General features: G+C 43.3%; 1 protein-coding gene across 1 annotated transcript in view; it reads left to right on the forward strand.

Moving 5' to 3' along the window:
* The first annotated feature begins 475 nt into the window (after nucleotides 1-475).
* Nucleotides 476-26,233, forward strand: part of myo15aa (myosin XVAa) — a 169,076-nt gene continuing 143,318 nt past the window's right edge. Inside the window, 9 exon segments of the mRNA XM_078559219.1 lie at nucleotides 476-558; nucleotides 7,756-7,819; nucleotides 9,961-10,070; nucleotides 10,575-10,649; nucleotides 19,818-19,914; nucleotides 21,835-21,840; nucleotides 22,799-22,902; nucleotides 23,059-23,122; nucleotides 24,217-24,330. Coding sequence (XP_078415345.1) covers nucleotides 476-558; nucleotides 7,756-7,819; nucleotides 9,961-10,070; nucleotides 10,575-10,649; nucleotides 19,818-19,914; nucleotides 21,835-21,840; nucleotides 22,799-22,902; nucleotides 23,059-23,122; nucleotides 24,217-24,330 — 717 coding nt within the window.

Here is a 26,233-nt window from a genome sequence, read left to right on the forward strand (position 1 = left end):
CGATCAGGATGGTAAATGTATTTTTGTAAAACTAGATCTGCATACTTAAAAAATAACCTCAATCCAGAAATGCCCTTCAATGTGAGGAAAGGTCATTTGGTGCATTAGACTCATTCCTTATAGTATTGTTATGTATCTTAACCTATTTAACCTCTAATACCTATGGTGCTATTGGACCCAACATCAAAGTGTCTGCTCCACATGTACCCTTTGAACATTTACGTGTTACAGTTTCAGCAAAACCAGTTGTAAAGTTGGGAGGCAATAAAGAGATCTCATAACTTTATACCATCAGTAACATATTCTGCAGGACATTCAGAAAATAGAAAAAAAATGCCCAGAATTGGGGAGGTGGAGAGGAGGTGGCTGTATTTAAGGTAGCAGGTAGATCTGGTTTGAGTAAGAAACAGATATTTCATTCGCAAGTTCAAAATCGAGAAAGGATTAATTGCTTGTGATTTGTCCTTGGCTCCAGATGTACTCCCTTGGTGATCAGCCTCCAGTGTACTATCGGAAACACCTGGAAGAAGATGGAGTGGCAGATATGACCCAGTTAGAGTAAGTTCAACCGAATCTCATCTTAACTACACACATGCATTCATAGAGTGTTGAACATTTCTGAATCTAACTTATATATTCCTAGGGCTTCTACATTGTGGAGCTTGTCAGCCTTCCCATCCTACAACTTGCACCCTTTTCATAGCTCAAGCATGCAGCACCCAACACCTTTCATTTAGTCACCTTACCTACTTTCCTCAACTTCACTGGCAAACCTGTAGGAAAAGCCCAGCTTTCTCAATTTAAAAAAACATAATGGAGACAATGCTCACAGTCCTGGTTACTGTAACACAAGGATCCTGAAGGTGGTGTAGGGATTAATGAGGCCACTCTTCTGTATTATTGTAGTAATTGTAAGTTAACCTTCCATACTGTTAAAGGGTGTTAAAGGGATCATTCAGACTGGTATGGGGATCATGTGATTGTATAGACAAATCAGCCCTTAACGTGGCTAATCTTAGGGGCGGAGCCTTCTAGCCATGGCCTTGGAACAAGCATGTAGCTTCATCAGGAGCTTTGTAAATAAATTCTACCGCTTCTTGCAAGAAGCCCATCCTGCACTCCAAGTTTATTACAATTGGCGATGAGGATAAATAGCTTCGACGCTGCACCTCGCCTCTTGACTGTGAGTATTTTGATTTTTAAAGGAAAAGAAAGAAAAAGATATACTCACCAGCAATGCCTCTCTTCGGTAGAATTGACCTGCACGACTCATCCATCAAGGATTGGAGTCAGTAAATAGAGCGCCTGGATTTCTACTTTGTGGCGGACGAAATAACAGTGGAGGAGAAACAGAAGGCGATTCTCTTAAGTGTCTGCCAGAGCAAAACATATAACATAATCCATAGTCTGACAGCTCCGAACGTGCCAAATTCCAGATCCTTCACCATGCTTGTGAACCTCAATATACATCGCAAAGTTAAAACTGTTAACAGAGCACTGTGACTTTGGTGATACTCTAAACGACATGTAGTGAGATCGTCTGGTTTGCGACATACGCGATGACGCCATTCAGCGCCGTTTACTTGCTGAAGTTAATATAGACCTGAAGCGCCTTAGAGATAGCACTAGTATTGGAGAGTGCTGAGAGGGACTCACAGGCTTTGCGAGTGTGCAACATGGCACCATTTGGCCGTTAGGGCAGGAACATGTTGCTGGGCATGACGTGAAAACCAGGGAGGCTACCACAAAGCGGGACACGGTCCCTACCGCTGGAAAAACAAAACAAAATACTGGAAGCAGCTCACCAGTAATTCTGAAATTAAAGTGTTACCGTTGTGGGGAAAATCATGTACCCAAAACCTACAGATTTAAAGATGCAGAATGCCACTACTGTCACAAAAAAAAGGCATGGTGTAAAACAGTGCAGGACAAGATCAAGACAGCCATTCAGACAGCAGGTCAAGTTAAATGAAGTGCACAATATAGATGAACCAGAAGCCGCTGATACTGACATCTATTCCCTACACAATCTTAAGGCCAGGAAAACTGAACCAATCACTGTTACCCTTCAAGTAAATGGAAAGCCTCTGGCCAAGGAGGCTGACACAGGAGCATCGACCACAGTGGTAGGAGAACACATCTTTAAATGCCTCAGCAAAGGCACCCAGCCATTGGGCTTGGAGCAAACCACAGCTCAGCTAAAAACATATACAGGAGAGGCAATACAGGTGAAAGGTAAGATCTCTGTACCTGTATCCTACAGGCAACAGACAGCACAGCTGCCAATAATTGTTGTAACAAGAGAAGGTCCTAGCTTTCTGGGCTGTGACTGGTTGAAAGAAATTAAACTGAACTGGTCAAAAATTTTTCAAGTCAGAACAGGAAGAATTACTAAGTTTTTAAAAAAGTATGACAGAGTATTCCAAGATGAATTGGGCAAAATCAAAGGTCTACAAGCTCTCAAGCAACACCCCTGTTTTTTAAGGCAAGACCTGTGCCTTACACCCTAAAGAAAAAGGTGGATGCGGAATTGTACTGTTTGGAGAAGTTAGGAATAACCCAGCCAGTCCAATTTTCAGAATGGGCAGCACCCAGGGTCCCTGTGATGGAACCAAATCAAACCACTCGCATCTGCAGAGATTATAAGTTAACTGTGAACAAGGCTGCAAAATTAGACAAATACCCAATCCCAAGGATTGAAAACCTGAAGAGTAAAACTTACAGGAGGAAGATCCCACACTAAATTGGGCATGAACCATGTATACCAACAGCTAGAGCTGGACAACACATTAAGAATGTATGTCACCATAAATACGCACAAGGGCCTGTACCAATATACACACCTACCCTTTGGTGTGTCATCTGCCAGTACAATTTTCCAAGGAACCATGGAAAGCCTACAACAAGGACTTCCCCGAGTTATAGTGTACCTGGAAGACATCCTGATCACAGGATATACATTTGACCAACCTAGAAGAGGTTCAAATGAAATTTTTGGAGGCTGGCATACATTTGAAAAAAGAGAAGTGCACTTTCCAAGCAACTGAAGTCACGTATTTGGGTCATCAAGTGGATGCCCAAGCATTGCATCCATTAGAGGAGAAAGTCAGGGCAATCAAGGAAGCGCCCTGTCCAACCAAAATCATGGAGCTAAAGTCTTTTTTGGACATGGTAACTCATTACGGTCGATTCTTGCCTAATCTATCTACAGTGTTAGCCCCTTTACACTTATTATTAAAGAAGAACTACAGATGGTCCTGGAAGGCACAGCAAGATGATGCCTTTATAAAAGTCAAGAAACTTTTACACTCAAGGCAATCCCACTGATAACCTCTGCTAGAATTCAAAGATGGGCTTTAATGTTGTCGGCATACGAGTACACTTTTAAGCACCGTCCAGGTGTGCATATAGCAAATGCAGACGCCCTCAGTCGTCTTCCTTTGCCAGATAGCATTACACATGCTCCAGAACCTCAACAGGTGGTACTTGTGTTGAATTTCCTGAACCCACCACCAGTCTGCACAAGACAGATAAAGAATTGGACAAACCGGGATCTAATTTTATCAAGAGTCCATGAACAGGTATTACAAGTATGGTCAAATGCACAAGTCTCTGAAGAATTAAAACCATTTTATGCCCCTAAATCTGAACTGAATTGTCAAGATGGTATCTTGTTATGGGGAGCAAGAGTCTTCATCCTTGTGCAAGGAAGAGAATCACTGTTGACAGAGCTTTATCATGCACATCCTGGTATTTCGAAAATGAAGATGCTCGCACAAAGTTATATCTGATGGCCAGGTATAGACAGTGATATAGAAAAATGGTTAAGCACTGTCACCAGTGTCAGCAACAGCAGAAGTTTCCTGTTTCAGCTTCACTGCATCTGTGGGAGTGGCCCAGTCGACCCTGGGTTAGACTACATATGGACTATGTAGGTCCATTTTTAGGTACCATGTTTTTAGTGATCATCATCACACATTCAAAGTGGATGGATGTGTATGATCACCTACACCGTGTGCAACTATTGAAAAGCTGTGCCAATGTTTTAGTAGACCTGGCCGACCAGAAGTTATTGCATCGGACAATGGTACTGCTTTCACTAATACGGAATTCCAAAGATTTGTGAAGCTAAATGGGATTAAACACGTCAAGACAGCACCGTATCATTCCTCATCCAATGGGTTAGCAGAAAGAGCAGCACAAACCTTTAAAACAGGCATGAAGGAACTATCCAAGGGAATGTTAGAGACATGAATTTCAAAATTTCTGCTCAACTATCACATGCCTCCTCATGCAACCACAGGTTCAGCACCTTCTGAATTGCTAATGAAACGTCAATTTCATACAAGATTGAGTCTTGTATTCCCTAACTTAGAGGGGAAGGTGGAGAGAAACCAGAGTAGTCAGAAAGTGAATCACGATGTTCGCAGTAAAGATTGAGAATTTACTGTGGGAGAGACAGTTTTTGTACAAAATTTTGCAGCTGGACTGAGATGAGTCCTTGGTACAATTGTCTCTGAGTCAGGACCTTTATTATATCAAGTGGAAGTGGAAAACAGGATTGTTAGGAAACACATGGATCATCTTAGAAGCTGAGAAACCCTCCAACAACCAGTTAATCCACCTGAAATCAAAGCCAAACCTCTGATCCCTGAGGTGCCAGTTCGACAAAGAATAGACATACCTGATGTCTCTGTTGAAGTAAATAACTATGAACTGTCATTGTCTAAGGATGTCACTGATGCTGCAGCTCGTGGTCAAGTTGATCCCAAGGAAGAATCTCAAGTTGTAAAGTTGCATCACTCTGTCTGAATCAGAAAACCACCTCAAAGACTAAATGTATAATTGCATGAACTGTATATATTTGCATATGACTTGGGTTAAGGTACTAAGGTTAAGAGTGATGAAACAAAATTAAAGGGGAATGTAGTAATTGTAAGTTAAACCTTTCATACTCTTAAGGGGATCATGTGACTGCATAAACAAATCAGCCCTAAGCATGGGTAGTCTTAGGGGTGGAGTTTTCTAGCCATGCTCTTGGAACAAGCATGTAGCTTCATCAGGAGCTCTGTAAATAAAGTTTACTGTTTCTTACAAGAAACCTCTCCTGCACTCCAAGTTTATTACAATTATAGAGATGAGCTATCAAGTAGCACTTGATAAGCTGGAGCTGTTCAGCCTGAAAAGAATCTTTAAAAAGTATACAATCTGCATAATGGGAAAAAAGAATAAGCCTGACAGAATAAATTCAAAAATTTCAGGGCAGCAGGGCAGAAGGGCACATGGTCGAGCTGTGAAGGGAAAATTTAGATTGACAGCAGAAATGATCATTTTTCTATGATGGCAGCAACTGGAACCAGATTACCAGCAAAAGCAATTGAAATGCAGTGAAGTCATTCAGCTGAGTGCTAAAATGAAGAGACAGTCGGGTTGGTATTTTGTGTTAGGGATAGTTCAAAAATGTTAGGGCTTTGTACGCAATCCTTTTTATGTGATTGTCCATTTTTGAGTTTATATGGAGAGCATTGAGGTCAATTCTGCTTTTTGCATTTTGCAGAATAAGGCATAAAATCTCAAAACTGTAGCAGAGGATGTGCCCGAACCCCTGTTGGGTGAAGGTCACGCTGCAAGTGCATATTTGAAGTGTTTTATCCATTCTATATGTCATATCTGGCGCTTGAAGTGGTGCCTGGGGGTCTTTAAGAGTGGTCTGTTCTCTCTGTGCCTTGGATAATCTGACCCATTGAGACCAGGAGTCTTGGGCTACTTGCACCTTTATTGCCTACCCACTGGGTTCTTCTGTTGGAGTTACGTGGTCCTTGGTTTTGAGTGAGGCAGCTCTTAGTTCTATTATGCTATTGGTGAATTTATCTTCGAACAAAACGCCATGGAAGAGCAACCTAAGACATAGGCAAATTAATAGGAGCACTAACTTACAATTGTATGTGGTCTGGGAGGATTTGTGGTCTAAAGGAGCTACAAAGATCAGACTGTTACGGATTGGAGAGAGAGAAACTGAACTTCTTTATCCTCTCCCCGCCTGTCCATAAGAGGTGTTTTTGAATTATTTTTAAAATAGGCTGTGGCATGTTTCCCCAAATCCTCAGTTTGTGTGGTCCAATTTAAAAATAACTCACATTATGATTAAGTCAGAGGGTTATTTTATTCACATTCAAACCAGGAGGGATTGTGGGGGGTGGGGGAGTGGGGGGGAGTGTTCTCAACAAAGTCCAGAGGGTGTTTCTTTCATGGCAGGCTTCAGTCCAGATGAACTCCTGGTTGGAGACAACAACATGAAAATCTTTGAAACGAATGACGTTGCAGCACGATGGGCTTTCTGTGCTTAGACCACTTGGTAGGCAAAGATCAGAAGCTTTTAAAATCAAACAGGCTTCAAGGAGTTGAGAGATGGTGGCCAGCTGCTTGGTTAGCTGGGTTACTGAAGTTCTTTCCAGTTGACGTTAAAGCAACAGTCTGATGATTCCTTAATTCCCAGTGGAATATAAAGATTTCAAAATGGTCACTCAAGTCATATGACCTTCTTTCTCCACAATGACGTCAAAAGGGATGTTTATCTATTGTCTGGGTTTGACTTTGGTTTTAGGATTGTTAACATCCCAGCTATTATCTTTTGAAAGAGTCATCCAAACTGAGGTTCTTGTGTCCGGAAGCCGTTGTCTAGGCAGGCCTTCTGATTCCGCTAGAGGGGTAAGCTTATCAAGACGCAAATTATGTCCATTGCCCCCTGAAAGATCCCTTTTTGAAATGGACCTGGAAAGTCCCAGGTATGAGATAACTCTGCAGGCATAACAAGTTTCGACCTGCAGGTCCATGGTTTTGTGATTATCATGTCCTTACAATTGGGTGTGAGATTCCACGATGATGAGAGGAGGATTCTTTTGTTCTTGTAACTCATGTTGGTAGCTTCCAGAACAAAGGGCCAATCCTGTAATCATGTGACTTGTAGCAGCCATTTAGTTCACTTAGAAGCAGCCATTTAGAACACTTTAGTTCAGCAGAAAGTCCATTTAAAAAATAACAAAAGAATAAAGTTTTGATACACACAGTTTTAGATTTCTTTTCATGTCTTATGGACCTATCAAATAATTTGGACTCTATTGATGTCTCTTGAATGCAATCATTGCACAACCTAATTAAGGACTTCACTAATGGGATAGAGGCAGCTCAAAAGGGCAAGAGGGTCTCAGCTGAGATCAAAGTTCATGAGTTGAAATCCAAGATTATTGGAAACTCTCGCTTGCAATTAAACACCGGTGCAAACCCATTAGCATAGTCTGTAATAATTTGAGTGACAAGCGAGCTGTTGGGTAGTATGTGTAAAAGTGTTTATGCAGTACATGCAAGCTGTTGGACAATGCTGGGGCAGCAGGGGTTGGGAAGTTCATTCGCATAGCACTGTTTCAAATGACACTATGTCGACTACATTGATTCGATTTCCTGGGGGCAGACAGAGCTGCAGGCTGCTATCTGCGCAACCCACCTGCATTCTTCAATTAGGAATGCTGTAGGTTACATGCAAGTAGCAGTTAGTGGCACCACCTGTCCCCAGGGAATCAATGTGAATGAATTTTCCCCCCTACATGTACATGCGGTTACACAGTACATGCGAGTTATTGACCGGTGTGTGTACAGGTCTTTACGTGGTACGTTTGCCACTAGGCCTTTAAGAAAAACTGTCATCACATTGTCTTCTTGCAGCTGTTAAAGGCCCATATGATATTTGTGTTTTTTCAGAGACCTACATGATGGTGCAGTGTTGTACAATTTAAAGAAGAGGTTTGAACAGCACATTATATATGTAAGTACTGTAACATCAACTGTTCCGACATGTTCAGGGCAAAAGAAGAAAACTTACCATGAATTGTAGGGCAGAATTTTACATCCCACGAGCGGGCACGTGCCCGACTCAATTGGGCATAAAATCGCACGAGGTGACATCGAGCAACCATCCCAACATCATTGCGCATTTGCGCGATATTTCACTTGGTGGGCACACTTCCAACTTTTAAGAGGGCAATTAAGCCTATTAACAGTGCAATTGTCTCCGATTTTTCGTGGTCCGTCCAACCTTACAGTTGGTGGACGGGCAAATCGGCCAGGCGGCCTTTACATTTTCAATCAAACCTCATCCAAGAGCGGGATGAAATCTCTGTTATGAAATAAAATAAAAATAAATATCTGTGGACAGCATTTTTATGAGGTATATTTTCAGGTGCTTGATTGTGATGCATGGACATTTTTTTGCAGCTCTTTAAACCTTTATTTCATCATTTGAGGGTCTCGCAGGGCTCACCTGCACCCGCGGTGATGTAATCGCCCGCCCTCTTCCTGCCTCCATCCCGGCAACGCTAAGCTTTTCAATGCGCGTTTCACGCTAGCTGGCCCTTAATTGGCCAGCCAGAGTGAAACTGCTGTCGGGAGCCAATCGTGGTCAGCGGTCCGTTTCCCAGCCACTCCCAGGCCCGCCAATCACGCGCGCACACCAAAGGTAAAATTCAGGCCGTTGAATTTGGATCAGGGATTCTCAGTAACAGGATTGAATGGCAATAATCTTGATCATAAAAGAAATGTAAGGTGCAGGAAAGGGAGGGGCGTCTACAATTTGTCCAGCTATGCTTTCAGTTCCATATTATTCAACAAGGAAATCATGCTGGATCTAGTTTTAGGAAATGAAGTGAGATGAGTTGTTAATCCAAGAGTTAGAGGAGCATCTAGGAAACAGTGACCAAACACAAATTAGTTCCTCTTTCAGCTTTTTCCATGTTACATGGGGTCACCAGAATGCTGATACATCACCGTCATATCAACCACCGCATTTTGGATTTGACGAGTGGTTTTACAGCTAGATGCCCTTCCTGCCACGAATCCTTCTCAGTTATCCAGGCTGGCAACTAGCACCGACGCACACTGGCTTACCAGCATCAGGGTTTACTCGTAGCCAGCAAGTCCTGGAGTGGGACTTGAACCTTGTGCCTTCTGGCTCAGCAGTAAGCAAACTACTCAGTAGTAAGCAAACTACTCAGTGAGCCTCTCCAGCTGTCATGAAACAGTGACCAAACACAATTAGATTTAATATAAAAATGAACAAAGATTAAAAAAATAAATTTCTGAAAAAAGACGAGATAAATTGAGAACTTTTTGGATAAATCATGAAACCGTAGAAATGTTACGGTGCAGAAAGAGGCCATTCAAAAAAAGAGAAAAAAATGAAACTAGCCGCACATTTTTAATCCCACTTTCCAGCACCTGGTCCGTATCTTTGCAGGTTACAGCGCTTCAGGTGCAGATCCAGGTACCTTTTAAATGAGTTGAGCGTTTCAGGCTCAACTACCAACTTAGGCAGTGAATTCCAGACCCCCACCACCCTCAGGATGAAAAAGTTCATGAGTTGAAATCCAAGATTATTGGAAACTCTCGCTTGCAAGTGTAATTAAACACCGGTGCAAACCCATTAGCATAGTCTGTAATAATTTGAGTGACAAGTGAGCTGTTGGGTAGTATGTGTAAAAGTGTTTATGCAGTACATGCAAGCTGTTGGACAATGCTGGGGCAGCAGGGGTTGGGAAGTTCATTCGCATAGCACTGTTTCAAATGACACTATGTCGACTACATTGATTCGATTTCCTGGGGGCAGACAGAGCTGCAGGCTACTATCTGTGCAACCCACCTGCGTTCTTCAATTAGGAATGCTGCAGGTTACATGCAAGTAGCAGTTAGTGGCACCGCCTGTCCCCAGGGAATCAATGTGAATGAATTTTCCCCCCTACATGTACATGCGGTTACACAGTTAGCATCCTGATTTCAACAATTAAGTCACTGTAATCAAAAATGGATGAATGGCTTGCAAGATTCTGTTGAGTTTTTTGTTCAACGTGAGAGCCAATAGGTCACATTGACCCTCATCGCCTCTTTATTAACAAATTTGTTTCTTTCCTGCAGACATACATTGGCAGCATCCTCTTATCTGTAAATCCATATAAAATGTACAACATTTACGGGACTGACGCAGTGTTGAAATATAAAGGGAAATCATTCGCAGAAAACCCACCGTAAGTGCCCAGCTATAACTTCAGTGGAAATGGAGAACTATCAGAGACAGGGTCCTCAGCAAATGGTCTCAGTGGGAGCAGCAGTTCAGGTGCTTGGTGCTACTGGACTAGTTAGGGCTGTAATTATCCAGGCTGACTGCTAATTGCTACCATGTGATCAATGCTAGCAAGCGTGCACATTGAGGACAGAGTCCAGTTTGGCTACCTTGACCCTCCTTGAATGACTAGCTTGCTACTATCTTGAAGAATGGCTGTCTGCTGAGGTACTACCAACATCTGGACCCCCCAAAGCCCAGGAAAGGTGGGGAGAGAAATAGGAGAAATAAGATTAATTTAAGAGCAATGAGAGTAGCTATAGAAGGAATTGGCATCCATGGCTCAGATTGAGCTAAGACTCCTGACTGAAAAGTATGGCGAACAATATTGAAAAAGACAAAATAAATGCTCCTGTATTGAAATATTAGAATGTTTTGTAATTACCACATTCATGTTTCTTTGCTGCAGACATCTCTTTGCTATTGCTAATGTGGCCTACTCAAAGATGGTTGATGCCAAACACAATCAGTGCATTATAATCAGGTAAAGTATTTTCTCTTTTCTGGTCAATTCTTGGTTTTATTTTAAGGCACAGAGAGCAAATAAGGACCTTTGATTCTCCCAATCTCCAGAACTTGTGCTCAGTTATAAGTGTTGGTAATTTCACACTTTCAAGAGTCAGGAACCACGGTAATTTATTTTTTGATGTATTTATTTATTTATTTTTTATTCATTCTTGGAATGTGAATGTTGCTGGTAAGACCTACATTTTTGCCCATCAGATCATAGGACAGGGGAGTGGGACTAGGTAGAATGCTCTTTCAGAGAGCCAGTACAGACTCGATGGGCCAAATGGCCTCCTCCTGCACTGTAAAGATACTGTGATACTCATTGCCCTTGAGCAGGTGGTGGTGAGCTGTCTTTTTGAACAATACAGTTCATCTGGTGCAGGTACACCTACAGTGTTATCAGGAAGGGAGCTGCAGGATTTTGACTCAGTGACAGTGAAGGAACAGCAATATAGCCCCAAGTCAGGATGGTGTGTGACGTGGAAGGAGACTTGCTGGTGGTGGTGTTCCATGTGTCAGCTAGCCTTGTTCTTCCAGCAAACATTTTACTTCTGACCTTAGGCTTTCATTCATTGATGAAGCAGCTGAAGATGGTTGGTCCTAGGACACTACCCTGAGGAACTAATGCAGTGATGTCCTGGGGCTGAGATGATTGGCCTCCAACAACCACAAAGATCTTCCTTCATGTTAGGTATGACTCCAACCAGTGGCAAATTTTCCCCAATTCCCTTGACCTCAATTTTGCTGAGGTTCCTTGATACCACACTTGGTCAAATGATGTGAAGGGCAGTCAGTCTCACCTCACCTCTGGAAATCTGCTCTTTTGACTATGTTTGAACTGGAGTTGATCGGCACTGGCAGTACCTAAACTGAGCTTCGGTCAACATGTTACTGGTGAATGACTGCCACTTCATAGCACTGTCAATGATACTTTTGTTACTGTGCTGATGATTAAGAGTAGACTAGGGCGATAATTATCCAGATTGCATTTGTCCTGCTGTTTGTGGGAAATTTTCCATATTGACAGGTAGGTGTCTGTGTTGTAGCTGTACTACAACAGCTTGGCTAATGGTGCAGCTAGTTCTGGAGCACAAGTCTTCAATAATACAGCCTGGTGTTGTCAGGTCTCATAGTCTTTGCTGTATTCAATGCCTTCAACTGTTGCTTAATCTTGATATTACATGGAGTGAAATGAATTGGCTGAAGACTGGCATCTATGATGGTGGGAACATCAAGAGGAGGCCGAGATGGATCATCCACTAGGCACTTCTGGCTGAAGATGGCCGCAAATGGTTCAGCCTTGTCTTTTGCCATGACTTGCTGAGCTTTGCCATCATTGAGGATGGGGTTTGTGGAGCCTCCTCCTCTGGTTAGTTGTTTAATTGTTCACGACTATGAAACGACTGGATGTGGCAGGACTGCAAAGTTTAGATCTGATCTGTTGATTGTGGGAACACTTAGCTCAATCTATTACATGCTGTTTCTGCTGTTTAGCATGCATGTAGTCCAGTTTTGTAGCTTCACCAGGTTGGCACCTCATTTTTATGTATGCCCTTTGCTGTTCTTGGCATGCTCTCCTACACACCTAATTGAACTAGGGTTGATCCCCTAACTTGATGGTAATGGTCAAGTGAGAGATATGCCAGACAATGAAGTTACAAATTGTGATTAAATACAATTCTGCTGCTGCTAATGGCTCACAGCACTTCATGAATGCCCAGTTTTGAGTTGCTATATTTGTTATATATATCCCATTTATCATGGTGGTAGTGCCACACAACACAATGGAGGGTATCTTCAGTGTGAAGATGTGACTTTGTCTCCACAAGGACTGTGGAGTAGTCACTTCTACCAATACTGTAATGGACAGATGCATCTGCAACAGGTAGATTGGTGAAGACAAGGATAGGTAGGCTTTTCCCCCTTGTTTGTTCCCTCACCACCTGCCGCAGGCCCAGCCTGGCATATATGTCCATCAGGGTTCAGCCAACTTAGTCATCAGTTGTACTGCTGATCCACTCTTGATAACCTGGAGTACATCCTGTGGCCTTGTCACCCTCAGCGCTTCTTCCAAGCTGGGAGGTAGTAATCAGCAGGAGGATTCCTTGCTAGTGTTTGACCTGATGCCATGAGACTTCATGGGGTCCGGACTTAGTGTTGAGAACTCCCAGGGATATTCCCTCCTGACTATATAGCACTATGCTGCCATCTCTGGTGGGTCTGTCCTGTTGGTGTGACAGGACATACCCAGGACTGTCATGGTTAATCTCCAGGACACTGCTGGTCCAGGTGGTTGCCTTCAAACATTTTAAAAGAATCTAGGGAAGAGATAATACAGACACTAATACACATACTTGTTAGAAAAGGTATTGTGCTGGAGGACTGGCAGATACCTAAATATTGTACCTTCATTTAAGGAGGGAGATGGCAGTGGCATAGTGATAATGTCACTAGACTAGTAATCCAGAGTAGGCTAATGCTCTGAGGACACAGGTTCAAATCTCACCATGGCAGCTGGTGGAATTTAAATTCAATTAATAAATCTGGAATTAAAAGCTACTCATAAAAACCCATCTGATTCACTAATGCCCTTTAGGGAAGGAAGGAAATCTGCTGTCCTTACTTGGTCTGGCCTACATGTGACTCCAGCAATGTGGTTGACTCATAATGAAATAAGTTGTGTCAAACGACTACAAAGCCTACAAAAAAGGAATGAAACCAGACGGACCACCCAACATTGACCTAGGCACCGGAAATGACAACAGCACACCCAGGCCTCTCGATCCTGCAAAGTCCACCTTAGTAACATCTGGGGCTTGTGCCAAAATTGGTAGAGCTATCACACAGACTAGTGAAGCAACAGCCTGACATAGTCATACTCACAGAATCATACCTTACAGATAATGCCCCAGCCACCAGCCCTGGGTATGTCCTGTTCCACTGACAGAACAGACCCATCAGAGGTGGCAGAACAGTAGTATACAGTTGGGATGGAGTTGCCTTAGGAGTCCTCAACATTGACTCTGGACCCCATAAAGTCTCATGGTATCAGGTCAAACGTACCACCTACCATCGCCCCTTAGTTGATGAATCAGTACTCCTCCATGTTGAACACCACTTGGAGGAAGCACTGAGGGTGGCAAGGGCACAGAATGTATTCTGTGTGGAGGACTTCAATGTCCATCACCAAAAGTGGCTCCATCGTGTTGTGTGGCACCAGTACCAAATGGGTTAGATTTTGAACAGGTTTAGCAACTCAAAACCTGGCATCCATGAGGCACTGTGTGCCATTGGCAGTAGGAGAATTGTATTCAACCACAATCTGTAACCTCATGACCCGGCATATCCCCCACTCTACTATTGCCATCAAGCCAGGAGATAAACCCTGGTTCAATGAAGAGTGCAGGAGGGCATGCCAGAATCAGCACCAGGCATACCTAAAACTGAGGTGTCAACCTAGTGACAACACAGGACTACTTGCTTGCCAAACAGCATTAGCAGCAACTGATAGAGCTAAGTGATCCCACAACCAATGGATCAGAACTAAACTCTGCAGACCTGCCAATTCTAGTCGTGAATGTTGGTGGACAAATAAACAACTCATTGGAGGGGGAGGCTCCAGAAGTATCCCCATCCTCACTGATGGGGGGAGCCCAGCACATCAGTGCAAAAGACAAAGCTGAAGCATTTACAGCCACTTTCAGCCAAAAGTGCCAAGTGGATGATCCATCTCGGCCTTCTCCTGAGGCCACAGCATCACAGATGCCAGTCTTCAGCCAATTCAATTCACTCGACGTAATATTAAGAAACGGGTGAAGGCACTGGATACTGAAAAGACTATGGGCCAGACAATATTCCGGCAATAGCATGGATAGAAGATTGGCTGGCTGGCAGAAAACAGAGAGTGTGCATATGTGGATCTTTTTCTGATTGGCAGGATGTAACAAGTGGAGCCCCACAGGGGTCTGTGCAGGGGCCTCAACTTATTACAATTTATATCAATGATTTAGATGGTAGGAGCAAGGGCATGGTAGCAAAATTTGCAGATGACACAAAGATAGGTAGGAAAGTATGTTGTGAAGAGGACATAAGGAGGTTGCAGTCGGATACAGATAGGTTGAGTGAATGGGCAAAAGTCTGGCAGATGGAGTATAATGTGGGAAAATGTGAAGCTGTTCACTTTGGCAGAAAGAATAAAAAAGCAGAGTATTACTTAAATGGAGAACGACTGCAGAATTCCGAGGTGCAGAAGGATCTAGGTGTTCTAGTGCATGAGTCACAAAAAGTTAGTATGCAGGTAAGACAAGTAATTAAGAAGGTTAATGGAATGCTATCTTTTATTATGAGAGGCATCAAACATAAATGAAAGGATGTTATGCTTCAGTTATACAGGGCATTGGTGAGACCACATCTTGAACACTGTATGCAGTTTTGGTTTCCTTATTTAAGGAAGGATGTAAATACGTTGGAGGTGGTTCAGAGGAGGTTTGCTAGACTGATACCTGGAATGAGCAGGTTGTCTTATAAGGAAAGGTTGGACCCGCTGGGCTTGTTTCCACTGGAGTTTAGAAGAGTGAGGGATGATTTGATTGAAGTATACAAGATCCTGAACAGTCTCGACAAGGTGGATGTGGAAAGGATATTTCCTCTTGTGGGTAAGCCCAGAACTAGGGGGACTGTTTTAAAATTAAGGGCTGCCCTTTTAGGAAAGAGATGAGGAGAAGTGTTTTCTCCCAGAGGGCTGTGCGACTTTGGGCAGCATTTTCTCGTCGGCGAGCGGAAGGTGGGGTCCGCTCACCGACACGTAAAATGACGCGCGGTGACGTCGGGCGGGCGTCGTAACATCACCTTGCGTCATTTAGATTGTCAGTTCGGTGGGGACGCAGCCGACTCAGCTGCATGCCCGCCGAACTGTCAAAGGACTATTAAGGCCTTTTAAAATCTAATTAACTCAATTTAATGAGCTGCCTGTCCAACCTTAAGGTTCGCGGGCAAGCAAAGAGCCCCAGGCGGCCTTCACATTTTTCATGAAACCTCATCCACGGGCGGGATGAGGTTTCATGAACTGTTTTAAAATCTAATAAAAATTTATACATTTATTCTTTGACATGTCCCAGCTCATGTGATAGTGTCACATGAGGGGACATGTTTTAAAAGTTTAAAAATCCTTTATTTAGAAGTTTAAGATTGAAACAAATCTCCCCGAGACACCTCCGTACCTCAGGGAGATCTCTGTGCTCTTTCGCGCGCACATGCATGAAAGAGCACAGAGAACCACTCAGGGAATTAACCCCCACCCCGCTCACACAGGGAGCACTCAGCGCTTCCGGGCGCGCATCACAATGGGCGAGCCTTAATTGGCCCGCCCACGTAAAATGGTGGTGCAGCCCCAATCAGGGGCACCGATCGGGTTCACGCCCACCCCCGCCCCCGCATAACTCCCCCCAACAGAGGGAACCTTCTGGCCTTTGAAACTGTCTGCCTCAGAAGACGGTGGAGGTGGGGTCATTGAATATTTTTATGGTGGAGGTAGATAGATTCTTGTTAGACAAGGGAATCAAAGGAATGTGGAATTTGAAACACAAACAGATCATCCATGAATTAATTGAATGACAGAGCACGTTCAAGGGGCTGAATGGCCTACTTCTGCTTCTATTTCGAAAAAAATAGTACTGATGACTTTCTGCTCCAGAACTAGTCACACACCTAGCCAAGTTGTTCCAGTACAGCTACAACACTGGCATCTACCCGGCAATGTAGAAAAGTGCCCAGGTATGTCTTGTACACAAAAAGCATGACAAATTCAAGCCAGCCAATTACAGTCCCATCAGTCTACTCTCGATCATCAACAAAGTGATGGAAAGTGTCTTCGACGGTACTATCAAACCGCCCACTGACACTCAATTTGGGTTCCACTAGGGCCACTCTGCTCCTGACCTCATTACAGCCTTGATCCAAACATGGGCAAAAGAGCTGAACTCCAGAGGTGAGAATGACTGCCCTTGACATCAAGGCAGCCTTTGACCGAGTGTGGCATCAAGGAGCCCTAGCAAAACTGAAGTCAGTTGGTAATCAGGGGGAAAACTCTCTGCAGATTGGAGCCATACATTGCACAAAGGAAGATGGCTGTGGTTGTTGGAGGTCAATCATCTCAGTCTCCGGATATCACTGCAGGAGTTCTTCAGTTAGTGTCCTAGTTCAAATCATGTTCAGCTGCTTCATTAATGACATTCCCCTCATCATAAGGTCAGAAGTGGGGATGCTCGCTGATGATTGCACAATGTTTCACACCATTCGCAACTCCTCAGACACTGAAGCAGTCTATGTCCAAATGCAGCAAAACCTGGACAATATCCAGGCTTGGGCTGATAAGTGACAAGCAACACTCGTACCACACAAGTACCAGGCAATGCCAATCTCTAACAAGAGAGAATCTAACCATCTCCCTTGACATTCAATGGCATTAGCAGTGCTGAATCCCCCACTATCAACATCCTGGAGTTTACTATTGACCAGAAACTGGACTGGACCAGCCATATAAATACTGTGGTTACAAGAGCGGATCGGAGGCTGGGAATTCTAGGAGAAAAACTCACCTCCTGACTCCCCAAAGCCTGTCCACCATCTACAAGGTACAAGTCAGGAGGGTGATGGAATACTCTCCACTTGCCTGGATGAGTGCAGCTCCACCAACACTCAAGAAGCTCGACACTATCCAGGACAAAGCAGCCCGCTTGATTGGCACCACATCAACCACCTTAAACATTCACTCCCTCCACCACCAACGCACAATGGCAACAGTATGAACCATCTACAGAATCCCCTGCAGTGACTCAACAAGGTTCCTTCGACAGAACCTTCCAAACCAGCGACCTCTACCGTCTAGAAGGACAAGGGCAGCAGATGCTTGGGAACACCATCATGTGCAATTTACCCTACAAGCCGCACACCATCTTGACTTGGAAATATATCGCTGTTCCTTCACTGTCACTGGGTCAAAATCCTGGAACTCCCTTCCTAACAGCGCAGTGGGTGTACCTACATCACATGGGCTGCAGCGATTCAAAAATGAGGCTGAACACCACCTTCTCAGGGGCAATTAGGGATGGATAATAAATGCTGGCCTAGCCAACAATGCCCACATCCCACGAACAAGTAAAAAAATGTTTTAAAAGATAGAATAGGTCCAGGGAACTTTAGACCACTCAGCTTAACATAGGTTGCAGGAAAGAAGATAGAACCCTTACTAAAGTAGAAAGTAGAAAAATATCAAGAAACCGAAAATGTAAAATAATAAATATATAATGAATCATCAACATAGATTTTAAAAGGGAAATTCTTGCTTGACCAACCTCATTGAATACTTTGAAGAAGTAGCAGAGAATAGACAAGGGTAATACAGTGAGAACTACAACAAATTATCAAACGTTAACTTGTACAATAGGCATATCATGGGCAAATGAATTTCAACACCGTTAAGTGTGAGGTATTATAGTTTGGTAAGGAAAGTAAGAAGATCACACATTACTTGGAAAATAAAAATCTGAATGGGGTAGAGGAACAAAGGAATCTCAGAGTACAAATACACAAATCACTAGAGTCACAGGTTAATAAGGCCATAAAAATGCAAGCAAATCACTAGGGTTTATTTCTAGAAGTATAAAACTGAAAAATATAGAAATTCAACTAAACCTGTATCGTGTTTTGGTCAGACTACTCTTGGGCAGGATTTTACATCCCGCAGGCGGGCACAGGCCCGACTCAATTGGGCGTAAAATCATACGCAATGACGTCATCGCACACACACGCGATATTTCGGTTGGCGGGTGCACGCAAGAGTCGGCAGCGTGCCCACCGACAATTAAGAGGTCGATTAAGACCCTTAACCAATTAATTTATTTCTATTTTTTCGCAAGTCGGCCAGGCGGCCTTTGCATTTTTTACGAAACCTCATCCACGGGCAGGGTGAGGTTTCCAACGGTAAATAAAAATCCAATAAAAAATTTTTTACATTACTTTTGACATGTCCCTCTTCATGTGACTAAGTCATATGTGGGGACATGTTTATATCATTTCTAAAATCTTTATTTGTATATATCCAAATCTTCAGCTCCCGGAGGCAGCACTATGCCATCAGGGAACCTCCAGTGTGTGCTCCCATGCACATGCACAGACTTTAGCGCTCGCCCTTCTCAGTGTGCCTTTCAAGCTAGCTGGCCGCTAATTGGCTAGCCAGTGTGAATTTGCAGTTTTGGGCCGATCGCGGGCAGCGGACCGTTCCCCAGCCACTCCCGGGTCCGCCCACCGCCGAACGGAAAATCCTGCCCTTGGGGAACATGTATAGTTCTGGTTGCTATATTATTAAAATAATACAGAGCACTGGAGATGGTGCAAAAAAAGTTGTACAAAGATGTTAACAGAAGTATGAGTTTATACCTATAAGCCTGTTTCTGTGCTGTATATTCCATGTAATTCTACATCATTCTTTCATTTTCCTTAAACACCATTATTTATTAGCTATAAAAATATTGCAGATGAGTAAAACGGACGGTTTGACAAACAGTCAAGAATCATCCAATCAGGTAAGGAAGGGTCTGTCTGCCAATTGGTAGGAAAGGTTTTAGACCGTGTGAGTGGGGATTTTAGGCAATCAGTGGTAGAGTCATATGATGAATCCTCCAGGAATACCTCCAACCAGATTTGGCAACCCTTTTTGCGGTATGTATTAGCGCACAACAGTGCTTTGCTCCTTTCCCCCTCTCTTCTCAGAGCATCTGGTATTGCCTTTTACCCAACTTGCCCAGATACTAAAGGATCCAAAACTGCATCTTCCAATATCCCATCCCTTGGGTCACTAGTAACATTGCTCCCAAGTAACCTGTCTCAGAGTGTGTTGGTTTCCTGGATTTAGCTTGTCACAGAGTGTGCAGCTTAGCATTTTAACTGCTATTGCAGACACCATGGGCAGAATTTTACAGCCCTGTTTCAGCGGGGACGGGGCCGTAAAATGCGGCGAGACATTCTAAACCTCATTGGCTTTGGCGGGAACGTAAAATCCCGCTGCCGTAAAATTTTGCTCCATATCTGCCCTCAGTGAGGCAGAAGGATCGTACACTCATTGTGTTTCTTTCTATTTATCAAGTGGTGAAAGCGGATCAGGCAAGACTGAAGCCACCAAACTGGTTCTCCGTTATTTAGCTGCCGTGCACCACAAACACAAAGACAATGTGACACAACAGGTAACTTGCAGCAACATTTGATTAGATATATTGACAGTTATCATTCCAAACAAACTGTTTTCTAAATATTAGATATCAAGTTAAACTTCCTTGTAATCAGTTATCTTCCCTAGTAGCTATTCTTCACGTGTAAACCTAGCTTTATTGCATCTTAAAGCCCCTGTTGTACAGGAGTTGCTGCCCTATATTGCTGGCTATGGAGATGCCACGCTCAAGCCTTTGTTCATAGATGCATTTCCCACAGGGCTCACTAGGTATCAGGAGTAGGTACATCTTGGTGGAGTTTGGGTCACAAAAGTGCCTGGCCCTTTTTGGGGTTCCACAGGCAGTGACTCTTCATGTGATCATTCTTCATGCACCAGCCTGGGCAGTATCAGTGGGTGTTGGTCCAGGTTTCGGGTATCTCACAGCTTCATCCAATGCCGTCCAGCGGAGGTAATGGATTGGCAATCATGAACAGGAGTTTTTGTTGATCTTTCTCCTCCTTAACTTCAGGGCACTGAAGCTATTTGTAGCCAATTCTACATTCTGTCCAAAGTCAGGATGTCACCAGGTTGGGCATCTTGGAGATTAGACATTTCAGTGCCAGATCTGACTCTGCATTTCACCGAGTGCTCTTCCAACAAATGGAAGTGGTGGGGTTCAGCATTGGTTGCAATAAAACCTCTTTAATCGTGAACACAGGAACAGGAGGAGGCCATTTAGCACCTACCCACCACCCACCCCACCACCACCCGTTCCACCACTGAGTTAGATCATGGCTTATCTGTACCTCGACTCCATTTACCTGTCTTTGCTCCTTATCCCTTGATAGAATGAGCCAAGAAAAATCTATCCATCTCAGTCTTGAAAATTTCAATTGACCCCCAGTGTTTACTGACTTTTTGAAGAGAGAGTTCCAGAATTTCACTGGATCTGGAGCAAAAACATGTGACTGAATAATTAAATAGGTTCAAACAAACATAATCCAAGGAAAAGCAAAGATGTAAAAATTCTGCTTTTGTCTGTTTGGGGTTCATTAATTTCTGTGCAGCTTCAACCAATCACTTTAGGATGGAAATGCTATTATCTGGCAGTTAGCTACTGCTGTTCTATGAATAATGATGGACAGATAAAGACACCCCAGTCCATCCTGCCTTTCCTACATGGTTGCAATGCCTCGTGTATCACAATATTTACACAGTGTTATCTCCGAAGAAAGATTAAAAAAGATAAAAACGCATGGCAAATGGCAGGATAAATCTGGGAAATTCATCTTCAACCCATCTAGGTGATTGAAACTAGTCCGGTATCATTCTGGCCGCGAATTCTCTCCTATGCCTACCCTTTTTAAGAGCTAATGATAACCCACCCAGAAACAGGTCCAGCTCTTGCTTGAAGGAACTCAGCAAGTAGGAGTCCACTGCATGAACCTACAGCTTGTTCCAGAGACCCATTACTCTTTGAGTAAAGGACCACCTCCTGACTTCTAACCTGGGTTTGACCTACAGCTTAAAATTTTGACCCCTAGTGCTCCCTAACATGTTTAATTCAAACAAACTATAAACTGGAATACAATCTGTTCCTTTCACATCTAATAAACTTTGATAAGATCATCCTAATTCTACACTTCCCTAAAGTGTAAAGCCCTATCTCTTTTAACCCACTTTGATAACTAAGATGTGTTATTTTGGGATTTAGTTTAGTGGCCCTCCTCTGGACCCTTTTTAAAACTTCAATATCATCCACCATATGAGGAGACCAAAACTGGACACAGTATTCCAAGTGACGCCTGATCAAGTTCTTGTACAAGGATAAAATAGTAGGCTTTTGGTTTGAATTGGAAAGGGCTAATGTTATTTTTGCTGATGTGTATCATGTGTTTGATGTTATTTACATCTTCTGCCTTTTTCTCATTCTTGCACCTTGATGTCTATGAAGATTGAGGTACAGTAATGGTTGCTGTGACTATCTCCAACACAAGGTCAGAATGTCCAGCAGCACTTCCAATTTTATGCATGTGCTTCAAATGCAATTAAAGAGGCAACATTGTGTTACAAAAGTATTTGACAAATATTGGAAAACTTAAATTAAAGCAGAAAATTCTGGAAATACAGCAGGCCCAGCAGCATCTGCAGAGAAAATGGTTCATGTCTTAGGGCAAAAATTAGTCCAACAAAGGATCTTCAACCAGATCTTTACCCAAGGTTGACTTTAATTGTTGGGCTAGTCAGGAAATGCAGGGTAGTGAGTTGACTGTTTGTCAATACTTGTCTGATTTTCCTTCCATGGACTTCCCACCTGAAGTCAACAGTCAAAATTGACTGAGTATCTTTTCACTTTGAGGATGCTAACACACCCGGTGTGTATTTCCTGTGTTTATATGCTGGAAACTGCATAGTTTCTGTAAATATATAAAATTGAAAATTGCTTGAGTTTTTAACTTCTTGTTTCAAAACGGTTCAAATAAAATTTACAAAAATTGCAAGCGTTGAGAATATTGTTTCAAGCATCCTTTGTTAACTGAAACTCTTTCAGGCAGGCATAATGCAAATAAATAATCTCAAGACAGGTGAAGCATTATTGGATAGAGTTTAAGGCACTCTCGTGACAGGTGGAACGTTTTTAGACAGAGTGTGGAGCACTCGTGAGGCAGGTAGAGCATTATTAAACGGAGTGTGGAGCACTCTTGGGACAGGTGACATATTGGCCCTGAATATACATGGTGCAGAATCACAAAATGAGCGAGACAAATCACCAATCTGTTTACAGAGATGTTTTTCCCTTCAGGAGTAGAATATATCCAAATAGGTCAATTTAATTGAGTCTCTTTAAGTGATTGGCTGTTATTCTGTGCTCAGTTTGGGTGAAGAGTCGGTGATTATTTTGAACTTTTCCTGAACAGATCCTTGAAGCCACGCCCCTTCTGGAGTCCTTCGGGAATGCCAAAACTGTTCGAAATGATAACTCCAGTAGGTTTGGGAAATACATTGAAATATTTTTGCAGGAGTAAGTATTAACATTTGTATGCTCACACAATCCAAAATTCTACCCACTCATTCATTTGCTCACTCACTCATTCAGTTCCTCCAAGGCCCTGTGCCACAGGTGCTAAACACCTAAAGTTGATTTTGTCTCTGTACTGATAACATTCTTTCTTTATAGTGGGGTGATATGTGGTGCCATAACCTCGCAGTATCTTCTTGAGAAGTCGAGGATTGTGTTTCAGGTGTGTGCTGTGTTACAGTTTTAGGTTTCAAGTCATACTGCCACTCTCTGTATATTTCTGGTCAAGCTGCCTTTTCTATTTGATAATGTCGCTTGTCATTTGTGAAATGTACCCAAAGAGTAGCTGTACACTTGCACATATCGCACATGTGCCACAAGTGTACACCAACTTCATGTCAGCAGTGACGTGTCACTTAAAACAGAGCCTGTTTCCAATGACCTCAACATGCAGTAGAGTGAAAGACCTGCCTGTGATGTCTGTTACATTGAGAGTGCTGCCACTGGCCTGTCTCTCTGTCTAGGCATTGACCCTAATCCCCATCAGAATCTAGTGACCTTTGCTAGAAAGCGTATATGTGCAGCCATTGTTTGCAGGCTATATCTTAGCAAAAGAGAAGAATGCACTCGCTGGGGACAATTTTAACCTGACCTGTCTGATGTGTTGAAATCAATGGAGAGTAAATTCGCACAGGGCGTATGTTGTGTGGGTGATCTATTCCCGTCAACTACCCTCCAAGTGGGTTACATTAAAATTACCTCCTGTGCTTGCAATACCGCCAGAGCATGACTTTGTACATTTCTGGCTTGTTGGCGATAGAAATGGGGATTACTCCTACTCCCAAGCAGACCATATATGCATCTAAAGTAGATTGGCCTCTTCTTGTTCACCTATCAGATTTGAGTAAATTTCCCTATTCACTCTTTCTGTCACATAAACTCTGTGAATTGATGAATGTGTGCTTTTCTTTTACCTAATAGTAGCCAAGCATCTTCCCAGTGCCTTTAATTTCCAATGTCCACCAGTCTTTTTGCACAGGTTATGTATTTGCATAATTTGCCTTTGCTATTCCAACACAGCCTTCGCTCATTCTGTTTATACAGTGAAGGTTAAGGAGGACACACTAGCCAATGCAATATATCAAGGAACCCCACAAAGGAAATTAAATCCACTGGTGAATTCAAATTTGTTGGGAGCTTCAAATATTTCACCCTGTCCCAAATGAGTTACGAGAAACTAGGAGGGAAAAAAGGTACTTTCTGTTATACTTCGAAGGTGGTTGAAAATGAGCTTTCTTTACATGTTTCAATATCTAGGCCAAAAATGAAAGAAACTACCACATTTTCTATGAGATGCTGGCAGGACTCTCAAGTCAACAGAAGCAAAGATTCTACCTTCAGGAGGCTGAGACATACTACTACCTGAATCAGGTAAGTTCTTTAAAAGATGCAGATGCAGCCTTCTCTCATTGTTCAGTGACTAAAGGTGTCACCTGATGTAGGAGCAAGTCGCAACAACAAGGAAGGTTTCGTGGTTCAATCCTCATCGGTGCTCAATTAGTTTTTCTTCATTTGTTCTTGCCATGTGGGTAATGCTCACATATATTGTCCGTCCCTAGTGGGACTGATAAGGTGGTGGTGGGCCTTTGCCCTGAGCTGCTGCAGTCAGTGTGCTGAAAGTGTTTCCACAATAGTGCTCGGTAGGGAATTCCAGGATGCTAACACAGTGACAATGAATGACACAGTAACACAGTGACAACTTTGACATGTATCGATATATGTCAAAGTCATGGAGTGTGACTTGGAGGTGATGATGCTCCCAAGACACTCCTGCCCTTGTGCTTCTCACTGGTAGAGATCATGAGAAGTGCAGTAACCCTGGAGCTGCTGCAGTGCATCATGCAAATTGTAAAAATTGCATCCATGGTGCACCAGCAGGGGTGCAGATGGAGATTTAGCCCAGTAGTAGGAGCATTAAACAAGAGAACATTTTTGCCCTGGATGTGCTGAGCTTTTCTTGAGTACTTTTGTAGTTGTATCTATATCCAGGCAAGTAGTGAGTAGCCCGCTATCCAAGACAAAGCAGCCTGCTTCAGCGACACCCCAGCCACCACCTTAAACATTCATTCACTCCACTGCTGTTGCACAGTGACAGCAATGTGTCCCATCTACAGGATGCACTGCAGCAACTTTCCAAGATTCTGTTGACAACACCTGCCAAACCATGACCTCTACCACCCAGAAGAACAAGGGCAGCAAACATATGGGCACACCACCACCTGCAAGTTAACGCTCAAAGTCACACATTGTCCTGACATTTAACTATATTGCCGTTCCTTCACTGTTGATGAGTCAAAATCCTGAAACTCCCTTCCCATGTCGGTGAACTATACCACATGGACTGCAGGGGTTCAAGAAAGTGGCTCACCTCCACTTACTCAAGGGCAATAAGGGATGGGCAAAAAACTGATGGTCTTGCCAGCGACTCTCACATCCCAAGAATGAATATTAAAAAAAACATTTTTGGCTGAGCCATGTAGTTGATGGAGACACTTTGGGGGAGAATCAATTTGACAAGGAAGTATTCAATGAACGGCATGGCACTAGAAAGTTCTGAGGAACAAAGGGACCTTGGCGTGTGTGTCCATAGATCTCTGAAGGCGGAGGGACATGTTAGTGGGACACTTGCCTTTATCAATCGAGGCATAGATTACAAAAGTAGGGAGGTCATGTTGGAGTTGTATAGAACCTTGGTGAGGCCACAGCTGGAGTACTGTGTGCAGTTCTGGTCGCCACATTATAGGAAGGATGCGATTGCACTGGAGGGGGTGCAAAGGAGATTCACCAGGATATTGCCTGAGATGAAACATTTAAGTTATGAAGAGAGGTTGGATAGACTTGGGTTGTTTTCATTGGAGCAGAGAAGATTGAGGGGCGACCTGATCGAGCTGTACAAGATTATGAGGGGCATGGACAGGGTGGATAGGGAGCAGCTGTTCCCCTTAGTTGAAGGGTCACAAGGGGGCATAAATTCAAGGTGAGGGGCAGGAGGTTTAGGGGGGGATGTGAGGAAAAACTTTTTTACCCAGAGGGTGGTGACGGCCTGAAATGCACTGCCTGGGAGGGTGGTGGAGGCGGGTTGCCTCACATCCTTTAAAAAATACCTGGATGAGCACTTGGCACGTCACAACATTCAAGGTTATGGGCCAAGTGCTGGTAAATGGGATTAGCTAGGTAGGTCAGGTGTCTCTCACGTGTCAGTGCAGACTCGATGGGCCGAAGGGCCTCTTCTGCACTGTGATTCCGTGATTATGTGATTCTGTGAAGAGGTGAA

The sequence above is a fragment of the Cetorhinus maximus genome, chromosome 15 (genome assembly GCF_964194155.1).
Source record: "Cetorhinus maximus chromosome 15, sCetMax3.hap1.1, whole genome shotgun sequence".
Taxonomy (NCBI): Eukaryota; Metazoa; Chordata; class Chondrichthyes; order Lamniformes; family Cetorhinidae; genus Cetorhinus; species Cetorhinus maximus.